At 45.4% G+C, this 13,427-nt stretch overlaps 1 protein-coding gene across 1 annotated transcript in view; it reads right to left on the bottom strand.

Annotated features, from left to right (window-relative positions):
- PER2 (period circadian regulator 2) overlaps positions 1-13,427 on the bottom strand; it is a 199,369-nt gene that overhangs the window by 126,682 nt on the left and 59,260 nt on the right. Inside the window, exon 12 of the mRNA XM_030215648.1 lies at positions 3,972-4,080. Coding sequence (XP_030071508.1) covers positions 3,972-4,080 — 109 coding nt within the window. The remainder of the gene's footprint in view (positions 1-3,971; positions 4,081-13,427) is intronic.

Raw genomic sequence — 13,427 nt, forward strand, 5'->3', positions numbered from 1 at the left:
ATGGATCGGGTGGATGTGAAGCGACTGTTCACGCTATCCAAAAATACTAGGACTAGAGGGCATGAGTTGAAGCTACAGTGTGGTAAATTTAAAACGAATCGGAGAAAATTTTTCTTCACCCAACGTGTAATTAGACTCTGGAATTCGTTGCCGGAGAACGTGGTACGGGCGGTTAGCTTGACGGAGTTTAAAAAGGGGTTAGATAGATTCCTAAAGGACAAGTCCATAGACCGCTATTAAATGGACTTGGAAAAATTCCGCATTTTTAGGTATAACTTGTCTGGAATGTTTTTACGTTTGGGGAGAGTGCCAGGTGCCCTTGACCTGGATTGGCCACTGTCGGTGACAGGATGCTGGGCTAGATGGACCTTTGGTCTTTCCCAGTATGGCACTACTTATGTACTTATTAGGGAACATACTACCAGAATTGATACACTCAGACCAGGCCGGGCTTGTTCCAGGGCGTTACGCCTCCTTTAATATACTGAGGGCAGTGCCCCAGGAGACTTTATCATAGCGAGCCTGGATGCAGAGAAAGCTTTTGATAAAATTTTGTGGGATTATCTGTTTTGGATGCTTCTGCAATTTGGCATCATGGGGGAATTTCTAGGGGGTATCAGGTCTCTATACAGTCATCCCGACAGCACAGATCCTGATTAACGGGGCTCTAACCACAGAATTCAGGCTGGAGCGAGGCACGAGGCAGGGCTGCCCCGTCTCCTACGTTATTTGTGCTGTCCTTGGAGTCTTTGGCCATAAAGATCAGACAATCCAGAGAGTTTGGAGGGATCAGGGTTGGGTCTCAGGAGTTTAGGATCAACCTGTTCGCTGACGATATGCTTATATACCTAGACCGAGCGTCGGAATCTGTCCCGAAACTGGTGTCTCTCATTATGCAATTTGGCTCTTTCTCGGGGCTTAAAATTAATTCTGAAAAATCTGAGGCCTTGCTCGTGTCCTCCCCTTGCGCGAGTCAGCAGCTGCCCGCTTTCCCTCTGGCATGGTCATCTGGAGTCTTAAAATATCTGGGAGTCTACCTGCATAGAGATATGGAGGTGGTCTACCGCAAGAAAATTCAGGAAAAACTGGAACATATTAAATCTTTATGCCATTGCTGGAAAGACCTGCCACTTTTGCTGTTAGGCAGGGTAGCGCTCGTTAAAATGGTTATGCTTCCTAAGATTCTATATCCTTTGCAGATGTTGCCTATATGGATTGCTAAACGGGAAGAAGACTCGTATAAAGGGATCATAAGTGCATTTATTTGGGCAGGACGAAAGGCGAGGATTGGATACGCTAAGCTAGTTCGCTCTCGGGACGGGGGGGGGGGGGGGGTTTCGTCTGTATAATGTGGCAGCGTTGCTCAGATGTATACATGAATTGCATATGGGGGTCTGCAGGTTTACCCCGTGCTATATGTAGGAGGATTGCTCATTCCCATACTCTGCCTTTAATGTGTTGCAGTTGCCAACGATGAGGGGCAGGAGGTTGCATGGAGCGGAATAATCGAACGGGGGGCGCCCAAGTTGTCATGAGGGCATCCTCGGACAGCCCCGTAAAGGGGCAGGGAAACCCGTATTATCGAAACAAGATGGGCGTCCTTCTTTCATTTCGATAATATGGTCGGGGACGCCCAAACCATGAAATTTAGGTCAACCTTAGAGATGGTCATCCTTAGGTCGTTTTTGAGATGGTCGTCCCCGGTTTTTGGCGATAATGGAAACCGAGAATGCCCATCTCAAAAACGACCAAATCCATGCTATTTGGTCGTGGGAGGAGCCAGCATTCATAGTGCACTGGTCCCCCTCACATGCCAGGACACCAACCGGGCACCCTAGGGGGCATTGAAGTGCACTTCACAAATTGCTCCCAGGTGCATAGCTCCCTTACCTTCGGTGCTGAGCCCCCCAAATCCCACTCCCCACAACTGTGCATCACTACCATAGCCCTAAGGGGTGAAGGGGGGCACGGGCCTGGGTCCGCCTGCCTGAAGTGCACTGCACCAGGGACCTGCATACTGCTGTGATGGAGCTGGGTATGACATTTGAGGCTGGCATAGAAGCTGGCAAAAAATGTTAAAAAAAATTTTTTTGGGTGGGAGGGGGTTGGTGACCACTGGGGGAGTAAGGGGAGGTCATCCCCGATTCTATCCGGTGGTCATCTGGTCAGTTCGGGCACCTTTTCGAGGCTTGGTCGTGAAAAAAAATGGACCAAGTAAAGTCGTCCAAATGCTCGTGAGGGACGCTCTTCTTTTTTCCATTATCGGCCAAGGGTGTCCATCTCTAAATCACACCCCAGTCCTGCCTCCAGTACAGTGCCGACACGTCCCCGTGAATTTTGGTCGCCCCCGCGACGGAAAGCAGTTCAGGAAGCCCAAAATCGGCTTTCCATTATGCCTGAGAGGAAGCCCATCTCCCGATTTGTGTCAGGAGATGGGCGTCCTTCTGTTTCGAAAATTCACCTCATTGTCTGCTTTGGCCTCTGCATAGGGCTTGGTTCTGGTGGAGATGCCATGTTGGGGGAGCTTCTGGACCCTCTCCCTTTATATCAGTGGTTGATAACCCTTGCTTCCCAGCAGGGCAGGGGATGTCTCGTTTCCAGGCTTGGGCAGTGGGGGGTTGTCAGTACGTTGGGCATTTCGCAGCCTCGAAGGGAGATGTCTTCCTAGCATTTGAGCAGGCGAAAGCACAATGGCAATTATCTCAAACAGATTTTTTCTCTTTCCTGCAGTTGAGACACTATTGCTCTTCTTTGTCCTCCTCCAGGGAAAGAGGCTTGTTTTTCACCCTTCTGGATAAGCTTTTTTGTCAAATACCCGCACATACAAACAAATTAGCAATATGGTATGCCATGGGCAGGGAGCACCGTCCGTCCTCTTGTACTGCTCAGTTGGTGGGGGGGAACAGTTGGGGGAGGAGGTGACTGAAGCGGAGTTGTTAGCATGTTTTGTACTATCCACTAAAGTCTCTCCTAGTGCAAATCTGCAAGAGATGCAGCTAAAGCTTTTATTACCAGAGCTAAGGGAAAGCAGATGGGCCTCTGGGAGGATGATAGATGTGTGCGATGTAAATCCGGAGTGGACGGGGGAGGGGGGGTGCCTGTTGGGTAACGGAAAATGAGCAGGACGATAGGACGATTCATGCATGTGAAACATACACTGCTGTATATCTTTATTAAAATTCCTTGTTGTTGCAGTTGGTTCAATACTTCTGTTTGTTTTCTGCTATGTGGTTTGTCCTGCACTTCAATAAAGATATTTACAAAAAAAAAAATGCAACAAATAGAAAAAAGACCTTTTCACCAGTGTTGCCAGGTGGGCGGTTTTACCGCCCAATTGGGCGGTTTTCCGCGACCCGCCGCGGGAAATTTTTGCCCGCGGCGGGTTGCGGTTTTTTGGGCTGCTTTTTGGTCTTTTGGGCGGTTTTTTGGGCCGCGGGGGGGGGGGGCGGGGTTAATGACTTTTGGGCGGGGTTGATGACGGGGAGGTGGGGCCGATGACGGGGAGGCGGGGCCGATGACGCGGGGGTGGGGGTGTCAGGGGCGGGGTTTGGGCTGGATTTAGGCTGGTTTGGGTGGGAAAAAAATTTTCCACCTGGCAACCCTGCTTTTCACAGCCATGTTAGAAATAAGCTTAGCGAGTGGGAAAGGCCCGTGTAAGATGTGCCAAGCCCATTTACTAGCATAGCTTAGTAAAAGGGCCCCATTATTAGTAAATAGGCCCCTCTGCATAAAACGGGATCTAGCAGACCAAGAACAAAAATGCATATTAGTGGGCATTAATGTAATAGCACAATCAGTAAATCTAGACCTGAATGCAACTGTGAATTCTGTTTGAATATAACAGTTTATGACATCTGTCCAATTCTCATTTAGAAATTAAACACCAACTGATACAGTGTCACTGGGCAATGAATTTCTAAGCATACATTCAAGAAAAAAATATAAACTCTAATGAAGAATCTCTCAAATACCTGCAGTAAGAGATGGTATATCTGTTCCGTGATTTCCTGAATGCTGGGATGAATGTCCTTTACTTCTGTTACATTGAGTGTAGCAAACACATCTTCATTTACAGGACCCCTAAAAACACAAAAAAATATATGTATCTACATTATCTGCAGTCACATTTCCTGGGATCTGATCCTGTAAGATCTGAGAAACTGTGCAGACTGAGCTTAATTAATACCCGAATGGGAGGATCTCCAAGGAACACTAACTGGAAGTGGTTTGGTGGCTCATTAAAAACCTCCCTCCTAGGCGCACACAATGCCCACCATAATATAATGGAGTCAATTCTATGAAAATAAAAGATCAGAATTTTTTTTTTAAGAACTGGGATGCTAATCCTGGCATTATGCCTAAATCCCAAGTACAATTTGGAATTCCTTCTCCTCTTATTCTCTTCTTTTATCTATTGTAAACCGCTTAGCAGTATTTGTCCAGCGTGACTGGCAATATATCAAGCCTTTCAAATAATTAGGTTTAGCAGTTCACATTTCATAGAAACATTTATGGGCTCATTTTTGAAAGAGGACGACGTCCATCTTTCAACATAAATCGGAAGATGGACGTCCTTCTCCCAGGGACGTCCAAATCGGTATAATCGAAACCCGATTTTGGATGTCTCCAACTGCAGTCCGTCGCAAGGACATCCAAAGTTCAAGGGGGTGTGTCAGAGGTGTAGCGAAGGCGGGACTTGGACGTCTTTGACCCATAATTTAAAAAAAAAACCCAAGGATGTCCCTGATGAACACTTAAGACATTTTCACCTGGACATGTTTTTATTACGAATAAGGCACAAAAAGGTGTCCAAAATGACCAAATGACCACCGGAGAGAATCGGGGATGACACCCCGTTACTCCCCTAGTGGTCACTAATCCCCTCCCCACCCTCAAAAAACATCTTTAAAAATATGTCGTGCCAGCCTCAGATGTCATGCTCAAGTCCATGACAGCGCATGCAGGTCCCAGGAGCAGTTTTAGTAGGTACTGCAGTGCACTTCAGATAGGCGGACCCAGGCCCATACCCCCACTACCTGTTACATTTGTGAAGAAAACAGTGAGCCCTCCAAAACCCACCAGAAACCCACTGTACCCACATATAGGTGCCCCCTTCACCCGTAAAGGCTATGGTAGTGGTATACAGTCGTGGGTAGTGGGTTTTGGGGGGCTCAGAACACAAGGTAAGGGAGCTATATACCTGGGAGCAATTTATGAAACCCACTGCAGTGCCCCCTAGGGTACCCGGCTGGTGTCCTGGCATGTCAGGGGGACCAGTGCACTACAAATGCTGGCTCTTCCCACACCCAAATGGCTTGCATGGACGTCTTTGGTTTCGAAAATTGCCGAAAGTCAGAAACGTCCATGTCTAGGGACGTTCAAATCTAGGGACACCCAAATTTAAGGAAAATGCCCCTCTTAGTCTCTCAATAAGACGTGCAATAATCTGACAAGATACATTTTGAAAACCCTGATTTAACAGAAATACCACGATTAATCCAGTCCACATCAGAGGGAGAAAAGGGGGTGGGGGAGTAACACACATTTAAAACACACACACAGTGCAGCTGCCCCAAATCTATCCAAAAATTAATTCACTCCCATATCCTGCATTACATTACACGTCAGATATCTTATCCAACAGAAATTAATCCAAAAGACCAGGACCCTGAAAGACAAAATTACTATTCAAGGTACAATTTTAAATATGTACTAAATACATAGTCACAATGGGGGTAATATTAAAGACCTTTTTACACAGAGAAAAGTAAAATTGACTCTTACTGGATAATTTCCGATCCTTGATTCCTGCTAAATCAATCCAGTGAGTTATTCGCCTTACCAGCAGATAGGAGGAAAAAAACCCTGAAATTCTAAGGACACCACCAGTCTAAGAAGTGGTGCAGCCAGGATTCTGTCAGTATTTCTCTGCCTCCAGCAGATGGTGCAGGTTGGATTGGTGCAGCAGGATATTTATGATAACATGTACACAAGCTACTACTTGTGTTAGTGGTTGAGGTTGGCCAGGGTAGGCTCCTCACAGTCAAATTACAACCTTTCTCCTAGATGGGCCCAGAGGGGTTCACTGCCCCTCTGCAGCCTTGAGCTTGTTGAGGAATGCTATCTAGCATTAGCTCCTATGGGGCCTTGTCACAGGAGGTACCTCCTCCCTTTTTCCCTTTGTGGAATTTAAATAAAATATAAAAAAAAAAGGGAGGGCTGGAAGAATTGTATTATGGGCTCCCTTAACTATATTCCTTTGTTAAGCATGTGTCTAAGAAGTCTGCATGTAGGTGTTCCTGGGGGTGTAGCTTGAACAGTATGGAGACACTGGCCAGGGGCTTCAAAATTGAGCAGCTCCACCGGGTTGGGCCTCAGTGTCACGATACCAAACAGTCTAGGCCTATGTTGGCCCGGGTGCTTAACTCTGCAGAGAAGGAACATCTGATGGCACTTTATCGTAAGACCTGCATGCTGGACTATGAAGTTGGTAAGCTGCTTTTGTTTAACAACTATTCTGGACAGGTGGCGGCCAGTAGACATGCTTTGGCACCTTACTACATGGACCTCTGGAACAGCGGCATTAAGTTTGTTGTCCAGTGTTCCGCAAAGGTCCAGATTACTCAAGGTGTGTGTTTTTGGGTGACTGAATAGGAGGGTTTGGGTTTTAGGGTTGGGTAGGCAGTTCTCTATGGTTGGTTTACAGGATTCAACTATAATCAAATCTAAGAGCCAAGAGGATAATATTACTTCAGTAACAAATCAATCGACAATATCTAAGTCCCTCAATGTGATCTTGCTACTGCTTATGATTTAATGGAGGAAAAGCCTCAACAGACTCCTGGTTGTATGGCTTGATAGCCTTCAACTACCCGGAGCACTTGCTGTCATCATTGGCGTAAAAACCTCCATAAGTCTAATTAATGTTCTACACAATTTTTATGTTTCAACATTTTTTTATTGATGACTCAACATGTTAACATAGCCAGCAAACCGTACATATAACAATCCAAGTAGCAGTACATACCCGGCAATTGTTAAAATACTATAAATTCTACATCAAAATTTTCACCCTCCTCCACTTTGACCATTCCTTCCCCCCCCCCCCCCCCATTACGTTATCTCTCTAATTAAGCACAGTTCAGCATGTTAAGTGGTGCCGTCCGACTCTACACAATGTTTTTAACTTTTTAGTGTAAACATATGCAAAATGTAGTGACGTAGATTGCTGTAGCACAGTCTCCTTCTCTTCCCATGGCCAACAATGGCCAAGGTTTCGATTCCTTCCTCAGGGTCCATGGTACTCGTGACTGTCTATGAGAGAACAGTATATACTTCAGACAATAATTCGCTCTAGTAAGTCACAGTATATACAGAACTTATCTCCGTGCCTCACTTCACTACTGCAGCCCAGTATTGTGTCCAGTAGTGCCTGCCTACATGCCGCTCTAATATATAGGATGATGTCAGACGCTGTCTATCTGTCCCGGCCAATAAACAGCTTGGAAAAATTAAAGCCCCCCTCATTAGAAAAAGTGACTCCACTCAATTCTAGACATTTTTTAACACTTCTTTTAGTGTAAACATATACAAAATGTATTGACTTATCTTGCTGTAGCACAGTCTCCTTCTCTTCCCACGGCCAACAATGGCCAAGGTTTCGATTCCTTCCTCAGGGTCCATGGTACTCGTGACTGTCTATGAGAGACCAGTATATACTTCAGATAATAGTGCCTGCCTACATACCGCTCTAATATATAGGATGATGTAAGACGCTGTCTATCTGTCCCGGACAAACAGCTTGGAAAAATTAAAGCCCCCCCTCATTAGAAAAAGTGACTCCACTCAATTCTAGAGTTCAAATCTCTAGGAAGCACTGTGGGCAGGCACTACCGGACACAATACCGGGCTGCATTAGTGAAGTGAGGCACAGAGATAAGTTCTGTATATACTGTGACTTGCTAGAGAGAATTATTGTCCGACGTATATGCTGTTCTCTCATAGACAGTCACGAGTACCACAGACCATGAGGAAGGAATCGAAACCTTGGCCATTGTTGGCCGTGGGAAGAGAAGGAGACTGTGCTACAGCAAGGTAAGTCACTACATTTTGCATATGTTTACACTAAAAGAAGTGTTAAAAAATGTCTACAAAATTAAACAGACTTATGGAGGTTTTTACGCCAATGATGACAGCAAGTGCTCCGGATATTTGAAGGCTATCGAGCCATACAACCAGGAGTCTGTTGAGGTTTTTCCTCCATTAAATCATAAGCAGTAGCAAGATCACATTGAGGGACTTAGATAAGCATGATGATAGTTTCGATTAATTGGTTTATAGGATTCCCCAGGATTTGGAGGATGGGAGCCGGAACCTTAGCATGTTCCAGTGATTCTTTTTTGAATTTGCAAGATTAGGCAGACTGGGGCCCCTGTATTGCCATTCTGTATGTTATTATCTCTACTGTTTGCCCCGGGATCCCCTGCCCCCATGAACACGCTGCGGCTTCTCTCTCTCAATGTACCCATTAAGAAACAGCAAATAGAAGTGGTGTTCTTACAAGAAACGCATCTTTCTGATTTGGAGCACAAGACGCTGCGGATAGAGCGTGGATGGGAGAGGTCTGGGCCTCCTCCTTTAATGGCAGGCAGCGTGGAGTGGCAATTTTGGCTTAGAAAGGCTTAGGTATTGTGCTGCATAAACAAGGGAGATATGTCATTTTTGTGGGGGAAATAAAGGGCCATAAATTAATTCTGGGGAATGTTTGTACCCTGAACGTGTATGACCATGCTTTTTTCTCAAAATGTTTAGTTAGTGGGTCAATATGATGGCTACTCTATAGTGCTTGGGGGTGATTTCAATATAGTAGCCCAGCCCCAGTTGATTGTTGCCCAGTTCCTAATCACTTTAATAAGAGGGTCAATTTTCTCATGTCTCAGTTACAGCCTTTGGAAACCTGGCATACTTTTTATTCTAAAGCCCATAACACCTATAGTAGATTGGATTTTTTTTTTTTTTTAATTTCAGAGACTATCAGGCTTATTTTTGAAAGAGAAGGGCGCCCATCTTTCGACACAAATCAGGAGATGGGCATCCTTCTCTCAGGGTCGCCCAAATTGGCATAATCGAAAGACGATTTTGGGCGCCCTCAACTGCTTTCCGTTGTGGGGACGACCAAAGTTCACGGGGGCGTATCAGCAGCGTAGCAAAGACGGGACTGGGGTGTGCTTAAGAGATGGGCGTTCTCGGTCGATAATGGAAAAAAGAAGGGCGTCCCTGACGAGCACTTGGCCAACTTTACCTGGTCCATTTTTTCTTGCTACCAAGCCTCAAAAAGGTGCCCAAACTGACCAAATGACCACCGGAGGGAATCGGGGATGACCTCCTCTTACTACCACAGTGGTCACTAACCCCCTCCCACCCTCAAAAAATTTTTTTTAAATATTTTTTGCCAGCCTCAAATGTCATACCCAGCTCCATGACAGCAGTATGCAGGTCCCTGGAGCAGTTTTAGTGGGTGCAGTGCACTTCAGGCAGGCGGACCCAGGCCCATCCCACCCCTACCTGTTACACTTGTGGTAGTAAATGTTAGCCCTTCAAAACACACCAGAAACCCACTGTACCCACATCTAGGTGCCCCCCCTTCACCCCTTAGGGCTATGGTAATGTTGTACAGTTGTGGGGAGTGGGTTTTGGGGGGCTCCGTACCCAAGGTAAGGAAGCTATGAACCTGGGAGAAATTTGTGAAGTCCACTGCAGTGCCCCCTAAGGTGCCCGGTTGGTGTCCTGGCATGTGAGGGGGACCAGTGCACTACAAATGCTGGCTCCTCCCACGACCAAAGGGCTTGGATTTGGTCGTTATGAGATAGGCGTCCTCAGTTTCCATTATCGCCGAAAACCGAGGACGACCATTTCTAAGGTCGACCTAAATGTTGAGATTTTGGCGTCCCCGACCGTATTATCGAAACGAAAGATGGACGCCCATCTTGTTTCGATAATATGGGTTTCCCCGTCCCTTCAAGGAGCCGTCCTGCGAGGAAGGCCCCATTAAAACTTGGGCACCCTGTTCGATTATGCCCCTCCACGTTTTGTTCCATATTATTGGTCAACATTTTGCTACCAACTATGTCTGACCAATTTGCTCTTGAGTTGCAGCTTCAGTTTGATTTCGGCATGTGTGTGGCTCCCTTTGGTACTTGAATCCGATCTTGTGTCAAGATCGTGATTTTTAGGTGTACCTTAGGAAATCCTGGCAAGAGTTTTTGGAAACTAATGTGCAGCCTCCTGGGAATGTGGATGCCCCCAGCACCACTACACTTTGGGAAACAACCAAAGTTGTTTTGCGGGGCAAAATTCTTGGATATGTTAGCCATGTTAGAAAGAGGAGACACGCCCAGATTTTGGACCTTACCACACAGCTTCAATATTGGCGGAAGAGACATGTTGCTACCCTGAGTAGTGCGGATAAAGAAGAAGTGTGTAAAGGACTGGCACGGAATGAGATGCCCTTTTAAAATCAAAAAGCTAGATATAATTTCTTATTGTATAAATACAAGCTATATAAATTATTATTATTATTATTTGTTGCATTTGTATCCCACCTTATCCCACCTCTTTGCAGGCTCAAAGTGGCTTACAACACATCATGAATAGTGGAAGAGTGTTAGTTAATAAACATTTAGTATTGCAGGGTTTTGGTCAGCATGATGATAATAAGACAGAGTAATAGTGTACAAGCAGATATTAAGAGACAATTCTAAATATAGATGGGCGATTTGTACATTTTCACATTGGTTGATCTTTATGGTAGTCTTTATTGAAGAGGTGGGTCTTCAGTAATGAGCGGACGTTTGTTCTCTCGTAAACCGATTTCAAGCTGCGTGGTAGTGCATTCCATAACTGCGTGCTCAGGTAGGTGAAGTTTGACACATGCATTAGTTTGTATTTCATTCCTTTGCAGCTGGGGAAGTGCAGATCGAGGAATGTGCGGGATGATCTTTTGGTATTCCTAGGTGGTAAGTCAATCAGGTCTGACATGTAAGCTGGTGCGTCTCCATGGATAATTTTATGAACTAATGAGCATATCTTGAAAGCGATACGTTCCTTAAGTGGGAGCCAGTGTAGTTTTTCTCGTAAGGGCTTGGCACTTTCAAATTTTGGTTTGCCGAATATAAGTCTAGCTGCAGTGTTCTGGGCTGTTTGGAGTTTCTTGATTATTTGTTCTTTGCAGCCGGCATATAGTGCGTTGCAATAGTCTAGATGACTGAGCACCATTGATTGTACCAGGTTGCGGAAAACACTCCTGGGGAAGAAAGGTCATATTCTTTTTAGTTTCCACATTGAGTGGAACATCTTCTTGGTTGTGTTTTTCGTGTTGTTCTCTAGTGTTAGGTGTCAATCAATGGTCACTCCAAGAAATGGGGGCATAATTTATTTTATTTGGATTTTTGCTCACATCTTTTTCAGTAATAGCTCAAGGTGAGTTGCATTCAGGTACACTGGGTATTAGACAGGTAAAGTGTTAGCCCATCTTGCTCTTTCCTCGAAAATACGCAAAAGTATCACCAGGATCTGCGTGAACGATGCTGTTGTGCATGATGCCCCTTCTATTGCTGGAGCTTTTTTAGATTTTTACCAACACATGTACTTTAGAGATGACATGGATGTGACTTAGCGGGATGCCTTTTTTCCAAATCTTGAGCTGCCCCAAGTTACACCCAAGAGGCAACATTGCTGGGACGCCCTATGACAGTGGGGGAAAATCGACAAGCCATACAAAAACTGAAATCGGCTACGGCACCAGGCTTGGACGAGTTTGGCAGCGCGTTTTATAAACTCATGGCTGACTTGGTGGCAGATTCACTGTGTGCCTTATATAAGGAATTTCTAGATTTTGTGGTGATAGGGCTGTATCAGAATAGGGCCCATGTGGTTCTGCTCTCTAAGCCAAAGATGGATACAGAGTTGGTGGGTTCCTACAGTCTCATTTTATCAAGGCCTTAAAATTTTGACCTCAGTTTTGGCATCCCAGCTGAACCTGGCCCTCCCCAGACTGCTGCATGCGGATCTGACTGGTTTTGTTCCAGGGTGATACACGCCCACCAACATTATTCAGGTTTTGTTGGCACTTTGGACTTGGGCAGGTCTGGGTAAGGGGACAATGCTGGTCAGCCTGGATGCCGAAAAGGCCGTTGATCGGGTGAATTAGGATTACATGAATTGTGTGTTGGGGTGGTTTGGGTTCGGTGGAGACTTTCTGCACTGGCTGCAGGTGTTTATAGGGCCCCTGAGGCCCAGCTGTTACTAAATGGGGTGCTCACTCAGTCTTTCACCCTCTGTCAGGGTATCTGACAGGGTTGCCCTTTGTCTCTGCATCTTTTTGTCCTACCTCTAGAACCCCTCACCATTAAATTAAGCACAATAGCTACTACTATACTGGATATTCAGCTGGGGACTACAGAGCAAAAAATACATCTTTTCCAGATGACATGCTATTGTTTCTGGGGGATCAGGCTAGGGACTTGCCAGTAGTTGTCCAACTTATCAACCAATTTGGCTTTTTTTCTGCTCTCAAAATTAATTACTACAAATCTGAAATTATGTACTGTGGCTCTCCTAGCTCCCAGACTTTATTGGAGCAGGCTCCTGGGATTCTCCAATATCTGGGGATTTTTCTTAGTGCGAGTGTTAAACGCCTTTATAAACTCAATGTGTGGGACAAGATCGACCACATTAAGAAGTTATGTGATAAGTGGAGGGATCTCCCTCTTTCTTTGCTGGGTTGGACTGCTTTATTCAAAATGGTAGCCTTGCCCAAACTCTATTATGATGAAACTTTGTGTAAGGTGTATCAGCTACTAGGGTCTGAAGCACACCGACTCTGCAAGTTGAAGTGACCACCATCAAAAACACAGCTTTCCAGGTCAGAAACTTCAGATGACAGGAGTCAAATGGCTCAAAAGGAGCTTTCGTCAGGTGGGTGAGAACAACATTGAGATCCCATGGCACAGTGGGAGGTTTGACGGGGGTGGGGGGGGGGGCTTTCTTAACAGTAAACCTCTTATAGATTTTGGTCTAATTTCACCCCCCTGACAACCGAAGAAGTCACCAAAACCATCTTCATACTCTCCAAGTCACAATGCCATCTAGACCCATGTCCAAATTACCTTTTAAGAGATGCCCCAACATGCTTCATCTTGGATCTCACCACTCACATAAACTTCCTGCTTCAACGAGGTTCCTTCCCTACCAATCATGGTAATATTTTATTAACACCTATACCAAAAAATCCAAAGAAATCTTCAAACGACGTTACCAACTGCCGTCCAATTGCCTCCATTCCTCTAATCACTAAACTAATGGAGAATAGAGTGACCTCACAACTAAATGAATATATTCAGAAATTTTCTATCCTTCATGAGTCACAA

Source organism: Microcaecilia unicolor, chromosome 10, assembly GCF_901765095.1.
Source record: "Microcaecilia unicolor chromosome 10, aMicUni1.1, whole genome shotgun sequence".
In the NCBI taxonomy this organism is placed as follows: Eukaryota; Metazoa; Chordata; class Amphibia; order Gymnophiona; family Siphonopidae; genus Microcaecilia; species Microcaecilia unicolor.